This window comes from Lampris incognitus, chromosome 20 (genome assembly GCF_029633865.1).
Source record: "Lampris incognitus isolate fLamInc1 chromosome 20, fLamInc1.hap2, whole genome shotgun sequence".
Taxonomy (NCBI): Eukaryota; Metazoa; Chordata; class Actinopteri; order Lampriformes; family Lampridae; genus Lampris; species Lampris incognitus.
The window spans coordinates 31,327,911-31,348,689 of NC_079230.1; the positions used below are offsets into that span (position 1 = coordinate 31,327,911).

The window sequence follows — 20,779 nt, forward strand, 5'->3', positions numbered from 1 at the left end:
GGAGGCATGTGGTAGTCTGCAGCCCTCCCCGGATCGGCAGAGGGGGTGGAGCAGAGACCAGGACGGCTCGGAAGAGTGGGGTAATTAGACGGATATAATTGGGGAGAAAGGGGGGGCAAAAAAACAAAAATCTAAAATTAGACCAATTGTGATGACACAACTCTTAACTCTAATAAAAAAAAAAACCTTTTTAAAGCAGCCTGATAGAAGACGTTGGTTTTCTTTAAGAATCTGGTATGGGTTCGTATCCCAGACTCGCCGTAACCGGTCCCGGCCAGAGCGTCCACGGGGTGAGGCCTTCATTAGGCCACCCTTACCCGAGGGATAGTGGGTGTAGATCGGTGTAGTGTTCGGGGACTCGTCGTTCTCCAGCGACCCCTCTGGCCCACCCGGGCGCCTGCAGGCAGCCAAGCAACCGAAAGCATTCTCCCTACGCCTCCTTCACGGCCTGAAGGTGATGCAATCCATGCGAGGAGGCTTCAGCGTGTAAACTAGTGAGAGCAGCCGACACGAGTTGGAAGGAAGCTGGTGTTACGACTATCTCCTTCCTGTGGAAACGTGAGCCAGGGGAGTTGTTCCACAAGACTTCCGGCCGTATGCCATCGGGGTAATCCGGTGGGATAAGGGGAAAAACTAGAAATAAATGTGTGTGTGTGTGTGTGTATATATATATATATATGTATATATGTATGTGTGTGTGTGTGTGTGTGTGTATATATATATATATATATATATGTGTGTGTGTGTGTGTGTGTGTATATATGTGTGTGTGTGTGTGTGTGCATGTATATATATATATGTATGTATGTATATATAAAAAGAATCTGATATGAAAATGGAGACGGGAGTCCAGTCTTAACTTTGGCACTACTGAACACTAAAAGATTCTGGCATCCCACAATCCCATATGTAAACACCAGACAACATTAGGTCCATAGTGTCCAGTCATTGAGTTTTGCTTATTGTTTGTCTAGTCTAGAACTGGTCTAGTCTAGAACTGGTTTGGTCTGGAACTGGTTTGGTCTAGAACTGGTTTGGTCTGGAACGGCTGCATGACTTTGGGTGATCATAACCTGACACCGGATAAGATGGCCGACAAGAGAAGCATTTGGGTTGAAGGTTGTTGCAGGAGCTGCTGCAGGGCCCAAAGCCGACCATGTGACTGCTGAGTGTGTTTTATGAGAACATGCACACGTGTCTACAGATGTGTTGAGCGTAACGTGTCGGTGTGAGTGTGTGTCATGTTGGGAATGTGACCTGAACCGTGCAGAGGCATACAGACTGTGGAGGGAATTTTCTGTTGTTGAATAGTGGGAAGGAAGCGTCCCCTCCCTTACCAGCGGCCTTTGTCTCTAAACGAGGGGGAAGTGTGAACAACACAGTCACCAAAGTGTGTGTGTGTGTGTGTGTGTGTGTGTGTGTGTGTGTGTGTGTGTGTGTCCATTCAGGAATCAGGAACAATTTATTGTCATTTCTATTATGTACGTGTGTACACAAAAGAAACTAAATTTCGTTTCTCCCAGCCCACAGCAGTGCAACACAAAAGATAAAATAACGTGTCCAAAATTTCCAAAAACGACACCACCAAAAACATACGAAAAACAGACATAACAAAGCAAGAAAAAAACAAAACCCATAAACAGTTAACATCACAGTCCAAAAACTCCACACTCCAGAGAACCAAAGCCAGCCAGGATGACTGTCGGAACTGCTGGTCTGCATGGGCTAGCAGTTAGCTTAGCCTGCCCCGCTTCCGCATCCTGTCAGACCGCCCTCAGTGTTTCCTCTTTGGGTGCAGCTCCAGCCAAGCCTGTGGTCTCTGGGCCCACAGGATGCAGCAGACCAGGCTCCCTCAGCTGATCCAACGCCAGCTCTCCAGCCAGACACCTTCGACACACCTCCCCGCACTCCACATGACAACACAAACGCAGATGCAGACAGAAGCACTGCACAGTTGACGCTAGATGAGGCCGCCGTCAGACCACCTCAGTGTTTCCCCTTGGGTGCCACTCCAGGCAGGGCCGTTCACAGGAAATTCACAGGTTTTAAGCCCGCCATCCCACTCCATGAATCTTGGCTCAGCACTCTTCCCACACTACAGACGATGAACACAGAGAACGCACACCTAGACATCCTGGTCCTCTCCTGCGACCACACCGATTCTTACCAACACCTTCCAGCTGCCAGCACACAGCACTGTGTGTGTCGGATCATGCCCTCCTCTGTGTCTGTTGTCAGTCTCTGCGGTGGCCGGCCTACTTCTTTAAGGTCAGTGAGTTCAGTTGTGAGCGTAGCCAGCATGTGATGAGCCAGACCACCAGGGCCAGCCTCTCTCCACCATCCATCCACCCTTTCCACTGTGTGCTGCACATCACGGGGGAGATAACAGGTTTCCACGTTGAGATGGTTTAACCATGTGCATAGAAAGAGTGAGACAGGTCCATTTCACTATTGAAGGGCTGAAGGAGAAATCTGACCAACTACTCCAGCAAATAACATCCCGCTTGCCTGGTGCAGAGGATCACTGATTTCCCCAAGAAAGCCCAACTATCTCAACACCACAAAACCAAAGAAAGGCAGACAAGGAAGTTTCAAAACTTACAGCGACGAACCAACAACAATAGCCAAGCACATATACTTAACTGGAGACAAAAGACAGAACATCCCTCACAAAACAGAACGCAGAACAGATGGATCAAGAATCTCTCGGACAAGGTACTTTCCCAATCAGAGAAGGAGGTCTTAGCCAAAGGACTGAACTTCGCCATGACACCCAAAAAACTACCTATAGTTGACCTCATCACATCCACAGAATCAGCCATAAGGAAAAACAATCTAAGGGAAACCGAGGCGGAACAGCTTAGGTTAAAGGTATCAGCAGCTCTGTCCAATGCGAAACTCCCTCCTTCCAACCTAACCATAGAGGAAAGGAAAGCCGTGACAGCCCTGAGCAAGGACGTAAACATCACTATCCTTCCAGCAGATAAGGGGAGATGCACGGTTATCCTCAACACAACAGACTACCACGCCAAGATCACGTCATTACTCAGCGACACCGACACTTATGAACCTCTGAGATGCGATCCTACTAGTGGTTACAAGAGGAGAATAATAGAATACCTACAGAAACTACAGAAAGGAGGAACCATTGATCGGATACAATACCACCGTCTCTACCCACAAGATAACATTCCATGCATATATGGACTCCCTAAGATCCATAAAGATGGAACCCCCCTCAGGCCCATCATCAGCAGCATAAACTCGGTCACGTACAACATTGCCAAACATATAGCCAACATCTTGACCCCTTTAGTGGGCGAAACACCTCACCATATCCAAAACTCCATTGACTTCGTGGACAAGGTCCAAGGCGTAAAACTGGAACCGGATGAAACCATGGTGTCCTAAGACGTGACCTCGTTATTCACCTGCATCCCAACCATGGAGGCTTTGGAAACTGTGAGGCAACGTTTGCTACAGGACGACGCCCTCCACAATAGGACCAACCTCAGTCCAGACCAGATTTGCCAACTACTGGGCCTTTGCCTGAACACTACATATTTCCAATTCAGGGGCCAGTTTTACAGACAGAAACACGGCTGTCCAATGGGCTCACCAGTATCGCCCATTGTGGCCAACTTATATATGGAAGAGGTAGAACACAGGGCCCTGAACTCCTTCAGAGGAACACCTCCGAGCCACTGATTCAGATATGTGGACGACACATGGGTCAAAATCCAAACACAAGAGGTGCAAGCGTTTACCAAACACATCAACTCAGTGGACAAGAACATTAAGTTCACAAGGGAAGACGTAAAGAACAACAGTTTGCCCTTCTTGGACTGTGACGTCCACATTGGGGAAGACAAGAGCCTCCACATTGAGGTTTACAGGAAACCTACACACACAGACCATAAGCTACTTTTCGACTCACACCACCCGTTGGAACACAAATTGAGCATCATCAGAACTCTGCAACACAGAGCTGACGATGTGCCCAGCAGCATTCAGGCCCAACGAGAAGAACACTAACACCTGAAGGAAGCTTTAAAAACCTGCGGCTACCCCAGTTGGACCTTTGTGAAAACTGCAACACGTTCCAAAAAGACCGAACAGGTGAGCGACAATGAGAGAAGTAACAGAAGGAATAGCACAGTCATCCCATATGTTTCTGGGGTCTCTGAGAAACTCAGGAGAATTTTTAACAAACACCGCATCCCGGTATACTTCAAACCCAGCAACACACTCCAACAAAGACTGGTTCATCCCAAAGACCGTGTACCACACACCCGGAAAAGCAGTCTGGTGTATGCTGTACAATGCAATGAGGATTGCACTGACCTATACATAGGAGAAACCAAACAACCACTACACAAACGGATGGCCCAACACAGAAGGCCAAACTCCTCAGGACAAGACTCAGCAGTCTATCTACACCTAAAGGAGAAGACACACTCCTTCCAGGACAGCAACGTACACATTTTGGACAGAGAGGATAGATGGTTTGAAAGAGGGGTGAAGGAAGCCATCTATGCGAAACTGGAAAAACCATCCCTCAACAGAGGAGGAGGTCTGCTACACCACCTATCTCCCACTTACAATGCCGTCCTTTCATCTCTACCCAGGAGACTCAAGAAGCCTAGCCTCCAAGAACAACAGTCACTCACTAACGGCTCCAACCACTCTCATGACCACTGAATAATGAAGTCGAAACTAACACCCCCAACCACCGTCGCTGCTAAACAAATGCAAATCAATAGCTCCGATAACGATGGGCGCGGCTGGACATCGGTACACAAAAGAGCCACTCATATCTATGGCTCTGTTAGCGACGGGCGTTGGTAAACATCGGATCACAAAGAGCCACGCATATCTATAGCTCTGACAACGACTCCTAGAGGATAAATATCTGAGTCTCATCACCAGCCAGTCAGACTAGCTTGGTCTAGTCAGAAAGGCACGAACTGAGGAAGCCTCTTGGATGAGAGGCGAAACGTCTTTACAGATATATAGCAAGTCCAGTTACACTTGATTCAACTCCTTTGGATAAAAAGGAATACGTTTTTAAAATGACCAATCTAATTTGATATTATAGGCGGTTATAGCATCGTGTTAGCTTTGGCTGAACTACCCCGCAGTTCAGCCAAAGCTAAAGTGGGACAGGCTAAGCTAACTGCTAGCCCATGCAGACCAGCAGTTTTGAGAACACCGAGGGTGGTCTGGTGGCAGCCTCACCTGGCCTTGACTGTGTTTTTAGTCTTGTGTGGAGTGCGGGGGAGGTGTGTTGAATGTGTCTGGCCGGGAGAGCTGGCATTGGATCGGCTGAGGGAGCCTGGTCTGCTGCGTCCTGTGGGCCCAAGGACCACGGCCCTGACTAGAGCTGCACCCGAAGAGGAAACACCGAGGGCGGTCTGACAGGATGCGGACGCGGGGCAGGCTAAGCTAACTGCTAGCCCATGCAGACTGGCAGTTCCGACAGTCATCCTGGCAGGCGTTGGTTCTCCTGGACTGATTTTTTATTATTTTTAGTTTAGATATTTGTGTTAGTTTGGATATGTGTGGTCATGTAGTTCTTGTAGTTTTTCGATGTGTTTTTGTGTTTGTGTTGCACTGCTGTGGGCTGGGGATAATGATGTTTCATTTCGTTTCATGTGCACAAGTGCGTAAAATGAAATGACAAAGTGTTCCTGATTTATGTGGCGTGCTTTTTGTTCACTGAACGAGGTTGTGGATTGTCCTCCATGAATTGTGTTGAAGTGTAGGTGACAAGGCGATGCTGTGGGTCCAGTATGAAGAAAAGAATCGATGCCTGAGAACACGGAACCTACCCATGTACTACATGACAGGTGAGGATAAAATGGGGATAGACTTAAAAAAAATCACAAACTAATCCTTTAATGGTCACGGTTGTCTGAACTTCATTACTACTACTTCTACTACTACTACTACTACTACTACTATCATCTATATCTATCTATCTGTCTGTCTGTCGGTCGGTCTGTTGGTCTATTCATCTATGTGTCTATGTTTTAGGGGAAAACCTCTGACCAGACGTGTGCATATGGATGGATTAAAGTCATTGCAGTACTAAAGCTGCTTCCACCTGGTATTAGATGGCACAGTTCCCATCTTCCATTTTCGCCTGGGGAACATGTTTTGGCAGTACCTGCACACACTCATTCCCAGAGGATGTTCCTGGTGCATGTCGCAGCAGGATGGAATACCATATTTAACTTCCTCGTAATGCTCCTCTTAGAAAGAGCTCTAAATGAAAGATGTCTCCTTGTTATTGATCTTTGATACTAAACTACTCTACCTCCTCTCTCTGTGTCTTTCCCTCTCTCACTCTCTTCTCTATCCAGGTATTTTAATGGCGTAGTCTTTCGCTTCATGTACAAAAACATGGCAGGCCTCTGTCAGGGCTTTCCTGTGTCTGCTGACCCTGAGGCCGTGTCCTTCAGCAACAGCCGGAGAAGCTGACTTGCACCGAGAACAGGGCCGCTTCATGCCCCCTACCCTACAAGTACAGCGATCATTTATTCTTACTTGTTTGTTCTCCTTGTTCTCATCTAGCAGAAGAAATAGAACTTCAGAAATCATGGAATTTGATGGGAACTCTTGGATGATCAAGTCAAGCGACTAACTGGGGAGTTTTTGTGGTGATGCCAGCATGTCGTGCTGTGCATGTTTTTACTCCTGAAAGGCTAATGCATGACTCCACACAGCAAGGAGACAACAAAACATCACTAGAGGCATGTCTAGAGCCAGCAAACAGGCTGGAACTGTGCTGGACGGTTGCTGTCATGTGTCTGCTGATGTAGGATGAATTGGCCATAGGCATAGTCCCATATCCACTAAAACCCTTGTCCTTATTAATAATTAGTGACGATTGTTGTACCACTGGAGGCTTGGTGTGCATTATCCCTCAGGGGGGTTGGGAGAAGCCTGTTCCTCTATTAAAGCTTCAAAGACTTCTGAACAGATGGTGCCACAACCATCGCCTGTAGGCTAAAGACCACGTGCGTGTTGACATGTATGCATGGAGGAAGGGCGGGTGTTGGGCTGCAGAGACGGTCTGAACTGGGTGGGGTTGTGTACTGTTACACAGTTAAGCTAATACTGGTAAATGCTGGAGTCTGCTCAAAAGTACATTTTACCCCATTTACTATTGTTGGTAATACAAAAAGAATGCAGAATGAATAATACACAATCAAGTCCAGAACTTGATCACATCTGTCAGGGCTTATCAATAATCAATATCTACAGTGGGGTAATAGGTAACCACCACATAGCTGTATGTTAAGCATTATATATATAGCAGATGAACTGATATATACATACATGCATATACATGCATATATATATATATATATATATATATATATATATATATATATATATAGTATATATGGGGCGGAACAGTGGTGCAGTGGTTAGCACAGTCGCCTCACAGCAAGAAGGTCCTGGGTTCGAGCCTCGGGGTTGTCCAAGCTTGGGAGTCGTCCCAGGTCGTCCTCTTTGTGGTGTTCTCCCCGTGTCTGCGTGGGTTTCCTCCGGGGGCTCCGGTTTCCTCCCACAGTCCAAACACATGTAGGTCAGGTGAACCGGCCGTACTAAATTGTCCCTAGGTGTGAATGTGTGTGGGGGGGGGGGGCCTGTGTGATGGCCTGGTGGCCTGTCCAAGGTGTCTCCCCGCCTGCCGGCAAATGACTGCTGGAATAGACTCCAGTGTCCCTGTGACCCTGAGAGAGGATAAGCGGCTTGGATAATGTACATCCATCCATCCATCCATCATCTAAACCGCTTATCCTACACAGGGTCACGGGATGCTGGAGCCTATCCCAGCAGTCATTTGCCGGCAGGCGAGGAGACACCCTGGACAGGCCACCAGGCCATCAAAGGCCCCACACACACACACACACACACACACACACACATACACACACATTCACACCTAGGGACAATTTAGTACGGTGAGTCACCTGACCTACGTGTCTTTGGACTGTGGGAGGAAACCGGACACGGGGAGAACATGCAAACTCCACACAGAAAGGACATGGGACGGCCTGGGGTTCGAACCCAGGACCTTCTTGCTGTGACGCCACAGTGTTAACCACTGGACCACCGTGCTGCCCTAAGCACACATACTAAGTTGTATAAAGCTGATTATGAAGACAGACGATAAAGACGTGGCCATGAAAAGATTTGACTCTGAAGATAAGATTTGAATGCTTAGACGTAGGGTTCTGTTTGCAGCATAACAAGTAAGTAAAAGGTATCTAACGGTGGATACAGCATCAATAAAACTGAACAAAAACATCATAGGAATAATAATAATAATATAAAAGACGACGTCCCAGTTTTATGGGACATGCCAGTACAGACAGATCATGAGATAAGGGCCACCAGACCAGACATCATCAACGAGAACAAAGAAGAAAAAAGCTGCCTTCTCATCGACATGTCCATCCCGACTGAAAGGAGCACCTCAGTAAAAGTAACTGAAAAACTGTCCAAACATAAAGACCTGGAAGTAGAGACTGAACGAATGTGGGGAATGAAAACCACAACAGCACCAGTAGTGATAGGAGCCCTGGGACTTGTAAACAAAGGGATGGAGAAATACCCCCAACGGATCCCGCCGGGTAACATCAGAATACCAGAAGTACAGAAGATGGCGCTACTTGGAACATCTCATATCCTGAGAAAGGCACTACCCATCAAATAGACTTCTACCTCATTCTAACCCGTGGCCCAAGGAATGGACCCGCCCGCTTATTATGTTGTATTATGGCATGAAGTTAACGGGCATTTGTATAACAACAATAATAATAATAATAATGTATTTTATTTATTGAGCACTTTTCAGAGTACTCAGATGCTTTACACAGTTAAAATGAACATAAAAATACCAAAAACATAAAACACACAACATTAATCACACATTAAAAGCAATTGTGAAGAGGTGAGTTGTGATCAGTGATGTGAATGTGGACAGAGGGGTACAGTCTCTGATGTGTTTGGGGAGGGGGTCCAGAGGGAGGGGGCAGCTATGGAGAAGGCTCTGTCACCCAGGTCCGGTGCTGGGTCCTGTGTGGTGGAGACAGGAGGTCGGCATTGGAGGAGCCAAGGCTGCAGGAAGGAGTATGGTGGTGGAGCAGGTTGGTGAGGTAGGAGGGGGTCAGGTCATAGAGGGCTTTGTGAGCGAGAAGGACTTTGACTTGGATCCGTTGGGGGACAGGGAGCCAGTGGAGGTTCTGGAGGACAGGGGTGATGTGGTCCCGGGAGCAGGAGCAGGTGAGCAGCAGAGTTCTGGATGTTCTGGAGTTTGTTTAGGACTTTAAATGATGAGTCCTAGAGAATGCTGTGACACTAGTCACTTCCACATGTGATGAGGCATGGATCAAAGTTCTGGCAGTAGGGAAGGAGAGAGATGGGCAGAGACCAGCTATGGTTTTTAGTTGGAAAAAGGCACTTCTGGTGATTTGATTGATGTGTTGGTGTTCAAAGGAGAGGTGGCGGATGTGTGGGGAGGGGGACAGAGTGGAGTTATCCATGGTGAGACAGAAGTTGTATGGTTTTCAAGATAAGATATTGTCATTGTGCACACACAACGAAATTATGTTTGGTGACGCTCAGACAAGCAGCACTAGACAAGGTCAATGATTTAAAAAACAAGAACAAACAACATTTAGTATAAACAAGTGAGGTAGCAAAAAATGATAAGACCATAAAAGATAGCAGCGGCTTTTAAAGTTCAAAATAGTGCAAGGGATTATTGTGCATAGTTGTTCATATCGCAGCGGCTTTAGTAGCAGTTAGTCCTCAGCAGCTATAGGCAGATGTGTGTGTGTGTGTGGGGGGGGGTGGAGGCTACAGCTCTGGGGAAGAAGCTGTTCCTCAGCCTGTTAGTCTGGGTTTTGATGTTGTGCTATCTTTTCCCCGATGGCAAGGGAACGAACAGACAGTGACCTGGGTGTGTTGTGTCTTTGCTGATGTTGCTGGCTTTCCTCTGTAGGCTGCCAGCATACACAGCATCCAGGTCCGGGAGCACAGCTCCCACAATCCTCTGTGCTGTCTTTACCACCCGGGCCAAGTCCTTCCTGTTCTCTGCTGTACAGCTGGCCCACCACACTGTGACGCATTACAGAGGATGCTTTCTATTGTGCTTCTGTAAAAGTTGACCAGCAGCTGAGAGGGGAGACCGGATTGTTTAAGTTTCCTGAGGAAGAAAAGCCTCTGTTGTGCTTTCTTCACCAGGTGGGAGGTGTTGAGTGACCATGCGAGTTCTTTGGTTATGTGGATTCCCAGGAATTTGATGTTATCCACAATATGCACCTCTTCACCCTTTATGTGCAGTGGGGGGGGGGGTCTTCCTGGATCTCCTAAAGTCTGCAATGATTTCCTTTGTTTTATTGGTGTTCAGCACCAGGTTATTGTCTGAACACCACCCAGCCAGATGTTGGACCTCCTCTCTGTAGTGTCTCCTCGTTGTTGGTTATGAGTCCCACTATAGTGGTGTCATCAGCAAACTTCACTATAGTGTTGGAGGAGTGAATGGGGGTACAATACAATCGTGAGTGAAAAGGGTGAAGAGGGCTGGACTGAGCACATAGCCCTGCGGCACACCTGTGTTCAGGCTGACGGTTGAAATGTATGGTTACCTATCCTGACATTTTGTGGTCTGCGAGTGAGAAAGTCCATAATCCATGAACAGAGTGAAGTGGTTAATCCTAGGTTGCTGAGTTTGTACCAGTTTATGGGGGATTATCGTATTGAAAGCGGAGCTGAAGTCAATAAAAAGCATCCTAACATATATGTTGGGATACTCCAGGTGGGACAGGGCTGTATCAAGTGTAATTGAGACTACGTCCTCCGTAGATCTGCTCCCCCGATAGCCAAATTGGTGGCTGTCTAGATCTGTCGGGATGATGTCCTTGATGTGACAGAGTATAATTCTCTCAAAGCACTTCATAATAATTGGAGTCAGGGCAACTGGGTGATAGTCTTTGAGGCAGTTGACTGCTGTCTTCTTGGGTACAGGTACAATGGTGGTGGATTTAAGGTAGGTGGGGACTACAGCCTGTTGTAAGGAGAGGTTGAAGGTGTCGGTGAACACCCCTGTTGGTTGGTCAGCACATGTCTTCAGTGTGCGGCCTGACACTCTGTCCGGTCCTGCTGCTTTGGAGATATCGATTCTCCTCAAAGTGGACTTCACCTGATGGTGCTGTAGGATGAGTGCATGGTCTTCCTTGGGCGAGGTCATTTGGGCCCTCACTCCACTGTTCTGCATTTCAAAGCATGCAAATCACTGGTTAAGCATGTCGGGGGGTGCGCTGTCACAGGTGATGTGTGGGGTGCTGCATTTGTAATCTGTTATGTTTTTAATACCTCTCCACATGCTCCAGGGGTTGTTGTTGTGTGTGAAGTGCCCCCTCGATGCGCTGCTTGAACCTGCGTTTAGCCTTTCTAATGCCCTTCAAGTCCCTCCGGGCATTTTTGTTGGCCAGCCCAGCATGTCACCTGTCCTGAAGGCAGTATCTCGAGTCCTGAGCAGAGACCGCACACGTCCAGCCATGGCTTCTGGTTCGGAAATACCTTGATGGTTTTGGTGGTTAGTACTGTCTCAGTACAAAAGTGCATGTAGGCCAGGACGGCTGAAGTGTATTCCTCTAAGTCTGCTCCCCGTGCAAACACTTTGCAGTCTGTGCTTCCAAAGCAGTCCTGCAGTCATGAGGTGGCTTCCTCACACCAAACTTGGACAGTTTCAACAGCTGGTCTTGTTCTGCAGATTAGAGGTTTATAGTAGGTTGGCGTCATTACCAGTGAGATGTGGTCTGATAAGCCGAGGTGTGGCGATGGCGAGGCTTTGTATGCTCCCGGAATGTTGGTGTAAACTTGGTCCAGAATATTTTCGTTTCTGGTTGGGAAGTTGATATTCTTGTGGAGTTTGGGCAACACCGTCTTTAATTCTGAGTGGTTGAAGTCTCCTGCCACAGTCACGGTTCCCTCTGGATGCGCATTCGGCTGGGTGTCGATAGTGCCGTGCAGTTCCTCCAGCGCTATCTCAGCGTTAGCATGCGGTGGTGTGTACACGGCTGTGATGAAGATGGCAGAAGACTCCCTCGGCGTATAACGTGGCCTGCATTTCACAGCCAGGTATTCCAAGTCCCGGGAGCAGCGTGTCCCAATCATGTCCGTGGCTGTACACCGGTCATTATGTATGTCAACACACTCCCCCGCCTTTGCTCTACTGGAGGCTGCTGTAAACAAGGTGCCCCACTAGTTCAATAGCCGCGTCGGGAAGGGTGCTGTCCAGCCAGGTGTCTGTGGCGATCATCCCACAGCTGTCCATGTTATGCGCCGTAATCCTCAGTCTTGTTTCGTCCATTTTATTGACCAGCGAGCGGGAGTTGGCAAGAGAGAGACTCGGCGGGGCTGCTCTGCGCGGGTTAGCCCTTAGCCTAGCTTGTAGGCCGCTCCTCTTACCCCGCTTCCGCTTCCTTCCCCTGTGCCGCCTCCGACGCCTCTTGGTGGGATAACCATCACTCCAACCCCCCCCCCCCCCCCCGGGCTCTCCTGGACGCAGGATCTGCGGTGGGATAGAGTCCAAGCTTTCAATTGTGTAATCCGGAGACCGTCCTCCGATGTGAAGGGGTTCGGCTGGTTCATACTGTAACGTGCATGGATAATGAGACACGCTGGCCGCTGGCTGGCGAGTCTGACTCTTTAGTCGAGCGGTTAGCGATGCCTCCTGCGGTGCGGGCGACACGGGTTCGCGTCCCGGCCGCGGCAGTTCCTGTGGTTGCGTTGTCCCCCGAATTCGCTACAATAGTGTACACGAGCCTCAGGTGCTCGAACAAGCAACCGCAACACACACAAAAACACAAAAATACGCTGAGAGCACCGAGCCGCTACGTCTGTGCGCGCCGCCATCTCTGGGTGTGTTCCCGGGGGTTGGTAAGTGATTGGGACCCATGATGATCATGTCAGATTCATCACAGTTTAGTTTGAGGAAGTTGACTCGCACCCATGATTTAATTTCAGAGAGGCAGTTGGGCAGGGTGGAGTAAGCCGTAGTGCTGGTGGATTCAGTGGAGAGGTAGAGCTGGACGTCGTCGGTGTAGCGGTTGACGTGGAGACCATGATGACGTATGATGTAACCAAGGGGAGGAGCATGTAAAGGACGAACAGCAGTGGACCAAGCGCCGAACCCTGGGGGGGGGACACATTGGGACAGAAGTAAAGGAGGTGCAGTGGATGGAATTAAGTTCGTTTCCCTTCATTTAATATTGTAGCGAATTCGGGGGGACAACGCAACTACAGAAAGTGCCGCGGCCGGGAAGCGAACCCGTATCGCCCGCACCGCAGGAGACATCGCTAACCGCTCGACTAAAGGGTCAGACCCGCCAGCCAGCGGCCAGCGTGTCTTCTTATCCATGCACGTTACACTATGGTGTTAGTGGAAGAGTAAAAGCGGTAATATTCGGGAGGGCTCTGCTACAGAAGGTATAACATGTGTAGTATAACCATTAGGATTCACCACACTAGAGGCTGACCACGCTTAACGGAACGCGGCTGTAGCCCACAGCCAGTGTACAGCTGCAGCGCAGCAGCGCGGTTTCGGGCGTTAACTCGGGTTATATTCGCCTTGTAACCTGGACAGCAGCGGAGTTGTGCGAGTACAGAAGCTATAGACTTCACAGCAGTGCGCCAGCAACAGACTCGTGTTTCTGTCTTTACATAGAATTCAAAGAGGTCCATTTCTAACCCTGTCGTATTACATTCAAGGTCACATACCACTGACCTCTACTAAACACAAGAACGGCATTTGGGAAAAACCGCCCGGCAGTGTAAAAATACCACCTGGGGGATTTGGCTGACACAGAACGCAACGGGCTGCTTGTGTGGGAGCGCTTGTTTGAACAAGTGCTTATTCTCACGAACACGACTAGACTAGAGAGAGACACACAGAGAGAGAGAGAGAGAGAGAGCGCGAATTAGAGAGAGAGAGAGAGCGCGAATTAGAGAGAGAGAGCGACAAAGAGACAGAATTGGAGAGAGGAAGTAGAGAGAGAATTAGCGCGCGTGCGCGCGCGCACGAGAGGGACAGAGAGAGCGAGAGCGAATTAGAGAGAGAGAGAGAGAGCGAGAGAGAATTAGAGAGAGAGAGAGAAAGAGAGCGAGAGAGAGAGAGCGCGCTATAAACGGGGTTAGCCGCGGCGCATGTGAATCAGATAACGGTACGCGGCGCGCAGCACGGTGTGTACCACAGGGCAGTATTGTTACTACAGGGCAGTATTGTTACTACAGGGCAGTATTGTTACTACAGGGCAGTAGTATCTCTACTGGTCTTTAGAAGGAAGCGTCGTGTCCCAACAACGCGTCTCCGTCTATTTTTTTTCTCCCTCCCGCCACGTTTTTCTCCCCCCTCTGCTCTCCGTACGGGAGGGGGAAAGGGGGACAAGGACGCGAGACGAATGGACGCCGCTGCTAAGGACGGGGAACTGCTGGGGGTGATCTGAGCCGGAACAGCCTGCCAGGAACAGCCTGCCAGTCCAGTCCAGTGTGCCGGTGGACATTAGCAGGCTGCGCACGCTGCCTCCAGGACACCGGCCCCGGATCACCGACATGCCGGCTGGCCCTGAGCCAGGGAGGAGGAGGAACCGCACGGGCGAATGGACGGACTGTACGCGTTGGCTGCTGCCGCAGAGACAGTAACCGTTCCCCGGTGAGAGATCCGCTCATTCACGGTCAGAATATGGAGGTTTTAAACGCGACCTTGTTCACCGTGGCACCGGTTCCCGCTGTCCTGCAGCTTCCTGGGTAAAAAAAAAACCCACTCCCGAAGTGGTGGGTTTGGATAAATGTACAAGGAGGTGCATTTGGGATGAAGGAGCAGGAACAATAGAAAGCACCCAGCAGAACCCCCCCCCCGAACACACACACTGCAGTATGGCCCGAATGACCTACTTACCCAAGAGGGCTGCAGGCGGATCATATCCTCGAAGACCTTCTCCTTTTTGTTGTTTCAACCATCATATCATGATCGACGTGGGATGTGTTGAGTCTTGACGCACAGTAAGAAGTGGCCTTGCTATTTTTATCTTGTTTTTTCCCCTTTTTCTGGTTCTTAAAAGCTGCTATGCATAGAAGACACTGAATGTGCACTGTAAAGAACTCCACACCACTTCCTATGCAAGAGAAGAAGAAGAGGCAGAACCCAGCATGAAGAGCACTGATCATTAAACTCAGCCGGTGCATGTTTTGCTGACCTTTTGGACCTTTCTGAGGGTCAAGAGGTAAGCCGAAGGTGGGGGGGAGAAATCAGTCTAAACAAGGCTCCATGTCCTGTATTTCACCACCCTGCTGTTCGCTCTCGCAGCCCTGTTGGACCACAGTTCCTCTGACTCAGAACTGCAGGCTTATGTAAATGCTTCATGATATTGGTGCTCTTGTAGAACAGCTAGCTCATGAAGTCTGCCGTGAAAGTTGGAATCAAAGTTTGAAGTCCTTTTAAGTTAGAGCTGCCCTTGATGCCTTATCCATCCACAATCAAAAGGGTATTGACCCTGGGCTGGGTATTATTTTTAGCTATGCTGGGATCAGCAGAAAAGTCCTTCCCTGAGCAATAAAACAACAAAAGAATATATTGCCAGCACAGACCAAAAAAACGAAACCAAGAAAAAACATCGAGGTCTAAAAAAGGAATTTTGGTAAGCGGTAACATAGACGGTTCCCATTATGTTTTTGAATTGTGGACAACCTCTGCCCCTTCTGAGGCACACAGATGTGCCGCCCCGCGTCACCGAGAACTTCATCCTGACCGGCTACCGTTTCCCAAACTACAGCCTGCGAGACTGCCTTCTGTCGGCGTTCCGTCCCACCAATGAAACTGGCAACTTCTGGACGCACTTCCTCCCAGTGTTCATCTTTGCCTATTATTTTGTGGAGGTGTTCGGCTGGGAAGGTGCGCCACCAGGTGACGACCCATTCTTCTACCCACTTTGGAACTACTTCATCGGTGTGTTCTGTCTGCTTATGGCGAGCAGCATGGCCCATCTGCTTAACTCCATGTCTCTCGTTGTAAGAGAGGTCTGTTTTTTTGTGGATTATGGCACCATAAGTGCCTACACGGTTGGTTCGTCGTTGGCATACTACTATTATATTCACCCTCGGGCAGGGATTCTGGAGATAGGAGCAGGAGGGTACAACAGCTCCAAACTGGGCTTGGACCTAAAGCACCTTACTGCGGAAGCTGTCGCATCACCTTCACCTGTGTCGTATGCAATGCTGGAGGCTAGCACATTCTTCGAGATGTTCTACATCCCTAGCTCCTGTGTGGTAGCCATTATTTGTGTCCTATCCTGCTGTAACACCCGTCAGCGATGGAGGAAGTACCGGTATGTCATCCGGACCCTTGTTTTCCTCCTGCCCTTCCTCGTCTCCTCCACGCCAGTCTTCTACCGCCTCCTCACCAAGTCCCCTTACTCAACCGCCTCCTCTTCCTTTGCTGCCTCTTCCTCCACGCCCATCTTCTTTTACCGCCACTGCTTCTGGCTGGTGGTGTCAGCCATCTTCAACATAAGCAAGATCCCAGAGCGCCTAGCCCCGGGTAGGTTTGACATCTGGGGTCACAGCCACCAATGGTTCCACTGCTGCACGTTTTTGTCTATCCTGGATGAACTTCATATGATAAAGGCAGAGGTGAGAGCCCTTCTGCTCCATCCGGCTCTCATGCTAGCCTCTTCAGCCCCATCGCGCCTGCCGGGACCCACCATAGCTTCCACCTATGGGGTGATGCTTCTCCTGCAGACCACCATTGCCTCCATTATCGTGTGGTTCTCCTGGTGTGCCAACCGCATCTATGGACCTCAGAGAGACCAACTGGCAAAGGAGCATCTCAAGAAACATCTGAAATGTCACTGATGATGAAAACACTCAGTGTTGCAATATCTCAACAATGCTAACACAGTTGACTAAAGGTTTTGCACTTCGACCAAGAGCCATGTTTCAAAGCTAAAATAACGCACACAAGTGGAGGAAGGAGGATTATTTTTTTCACTTTCCTTCCTCATTGCAGGTCCCTCAGTGACTGCCACGTGGTTCAGTGCCTGTGAGAGAGCTTTTCAGGCATTCTCGGGGGGAAATTGGGAACAACATGAGATGAAAGGATTATATTTTGAGTGCGGCACGTGATGGTTGTCCAGTGGAGTGGATACTGGAATACCCCGTCTTCAGCCCCCTGAGTAGTCCCAGCAAGTTCTAACAGGCTGTTCCAACAAGGGGGAGATAATTTCCCTCCCTCAAGGGGTCAGTCTGGAGACCGAGGACCGAAGCTGGTTCATAACATCTGAGCGAAGTGTCGTGATCAACTTTGACAAAACAAAAAACCTCTTGCGATGTTTATAATAGTGTATCCCACCAAACCTTGCTTCCTGCACCCCCCCCACACACACACACACACACACAATCTGACCTTAATCTTTGTCTTTAGCATCTTATCTGTCATGTTTTTGGTGGAACCACTCTCCATCATGCAACCCATTTCTCTGGCATACATGCACAGAATGACACGCACACACAAACACACACGCACAAACTCATTTCCTGTTTAACCCCCCCCCCCATTTCAAAGTCTCGCAGCAGGAAGTGGGGTGGCCTGGCCGACAGAACAGAAATAGCTCAGACCTCCAATCAATCTTCAGCAGTGAAGCACTTTCAGAGGCCTGGTGGCCACACTTGACTTGTCATTACATTTAAAGAAGCCATGCTTGTTTGTTCTAACTTTTAATGATGCGTACATTTCTAGAGCGGGGAGTTTTGTTGCCGTTGTAGGCGTCCTCGCAGTGCAATGATGTATGTCGGTCATCACACTGAATGCTGGTGTTTCTTTTTAGATGGGCCAGGGGTCAGACCCTGCTGTCTGGGGTGGGCGTAGTTAATAATAACTTGCTAGAGGAAAGTGAGTGCATGGTGGTACTGTAGTTCATATCATCAGGAACCTCCTGGAAAGTTTTGCACTTGACCAGTCGGGTTAGTTCACGGATGCAAGTCGCCCACGTAGATGTAAGGCTAACCTCAGCTGGGAAACACCATCTACTTATGCAGCTGTAACCGGATGAAGCCAACCTCCACCTCACACTGAACACTTATTTAGGTCGTAGGAGTCTAAAGCCAATCATATCATGCCCAAGCCCACAAATTATTAGTCTTGTTTCATATTCTTTTCAAATACCCGGTTCAAATGTGACTGTCCTCTGTCTTTATTTCCGTGTCTTGAATGAAAGGAAAGCGGTGCTGTAAAACATGAACATCTTATGATGACTAGAGAGCTGTCATAGATCCGCTGGATAAAACTGTGGAACTGTTGAATCGGACTGTCCGTCTGTTTGCATTGCACCTTGTGTTCCACCGTACATGACAGGGATGGGGAACGCTAACAGCAATAACTCAGCTCTCCTCCTTTGACTGCAGAACTCTGCAGTGTTGTAGTGACAGGGGGGACTTGTCTCTTGCCAGAGGGTCTAGAGTCAAACCCTAGATAGCGTCCGGATGTGGGCCACTTCAGGCAATGATGCGGCACTGAGGGCCGTCTTCTGGCCTTGGCAAAATGGATGTGAGCCTGAAGTGGCCCACATGTATAATGGCCAATATGGCCCAAATATCCCAAAACAAATATGGGCCACCTTTGGCAAATATGTGGCCCATGCAGCATTGCTGTGGCTTGGTTCTGGCCCAGATCTGGCGAACAGGAGCGGACCGCCCAAGTGTTATCATCCCATGCGGTATGTGGGCCGGGTGAAAGTGTTGGGTGTGGGACGGGTTCGGGCCACAGCAATTTTGCTATCTGGGACAGGAGCTACTTCGCACTAAGCACTACCAGCTAACTTGTGCTGAGATGGCTGTCCAGTAGGACCCTGAAACAAACCAGCTGCATTCCTGTGCTCTGCGGCTAACGCGGAGGCCAGTACGACACAAGTACCAAATACCCGCTTCAAATACCCGCTTCAAATGTGACTATCCTGTGTCTTTTTGCCCGTGTGTTGAATGAAAAGCAAAACAGTGCTGTAAAACACAAACCTTTCTTTCGGTCCGTATGATTATCAGAGCGCCGTCATAGATGCTTTGGTTGAAACCGTTGAATCTGAGCGTCTGCCTGTGTTTGCACTGTACCTCGTGTTCCCCCGTAGATGACGGGGGTGGGGAACGCTAACAATAAGAGCTCAGCTCTACTCCTTTATTTGCAGAACTCTGCAGCGTTGTAGTGACAGGGCAGACTCGTCTCTTACCAGAGGGTCTCGATTCTAACAGGAACTACTTCACGCCGAGCATTACTAGCTAACTTCTGCTGAGCTGGATGTCCAGCGGGACCCTGAAAGAAACCAGCGGCCTTCCTGTGCTCTGCGGCCGACACGCAGGCCAGTACGACACGAGTATTTCCATCCTGGTGATCGTAGATGAGCAGGAGTAGAATGGATGTCGCCCGCTCCTCTGCTCTGAGAGCTTCTGCGCGGGTAGACCGGCCTCCAGGTGTCCAGAGGCGCTGAAGGGAGTTTTCATGTGGCCAGAGTCCAACTCAGTGTTGTTCCACATGGCATTGTTAACCTACTTGTCAAACTTCAGATTTTTATATGTGCGTTTGATTCAGTCTAACGTAGTGAGTTTTACATGTGTGTAACTCTTATTCTGTCTTGTTGGGTTAGAACTAGATACGCGTATGAGTATTTGTACTACGTGAGTAGTTTGCACATTTACCTGCGTCTCAATGCACTCGGTTGCACAACTGAATATTTTGAATTCTTGGATTTCAGAAAAAAAGAGGCTGACTAGTTCTTTATGAACGCAGTAGGTTTTTAGAGGACCACGTTTAACTGGTTTTGATAATCATCCATGTATGGTGCACTTTAAAGCTGTGTAAAGCTGAACCTGTCCCTTTAAGGGTAGATCCTGCTGTACTGTATGTTCTCAGCCACCTTCAGGTGACGGGAGAGGAGGCGGGCTTCTGCAGACCTGGCGGGTCCTGCTGGAGCACGGACGTCCTCCAGACCTTCTCCACGCCTGTCTAGACTGGGCACACCACACTTGAACCTGTACCTTTCCAGTATGTGAATGTTAAGGCTGCAGACCGCTGTACTTACCTAGTAACATACTCAGGGCTGATAGAAGAAGGATGCTCATATTTGATTTACAGCTGTGGTTGATTATTACCAAAGGATAATCGCGTGAGTCCATCCTAATTTGTAGTGATTGCAAAAATGTTATCCTTCCAAAAGCTCCATTGCTGTGAGAATGAATATAGATTGATCAAGTACAGATAATGTCTTTTTTCTAATAAAGGATAATACAGATACTGATATCAGCGTGTGCTTTAACTTCTTCCTTAATGTGAATGTGCACATTGCGTGGCACTGGTTGTTTACCTGCAAACCTCCGACTGAGTGAGACAGTCACCTCACCCCTTTTCATGATTCAAATGCTGTCAAATGATATACTATATGTGTGTATACACACACACACACACACACACACAAATACATACATACACATATGTATACATATATATACATACATACACATATATAATATACACATACATATAATATATATATATGTACATACACATACATGCATATATAATATATACATACACACACAAAAAACATACACACACACATATATATATATATATATACATATAGCGTTTTTCCCCCACAAACCATCAACGGTGTTGATAAAAGTGCTCAACAAATGGAGAGCGGAATATTACGATAGA

At 48.5% G+C, this 20,779-nt stretch overlaps 1 protein-coding gene across 1 annotated transcript; it reads left to right on the top strand.

The window, feature by feature from the left end:
* The first annotated feature begins 14,295 nt into the window (after positions 1-14,295).
* On the top strand, positions 14,296-20,354 carry paqr9 (progestin and adipoQ receptor family member 9). Its single transcript, XM_056300375.1, has one exon. It carries the CDS (start codon positions 15,748-15,750, stop codon positions 16,930-16,932), a length of 1,185 nt encoding a protein of 394 aa, XP_056156350.1. The 5' UTR covers positions 14,296-15,747; the 3' UTR covers positions 16,933-20,354.
* Positions 20,355-20,779: the final 425 nt, after the last annotated feature.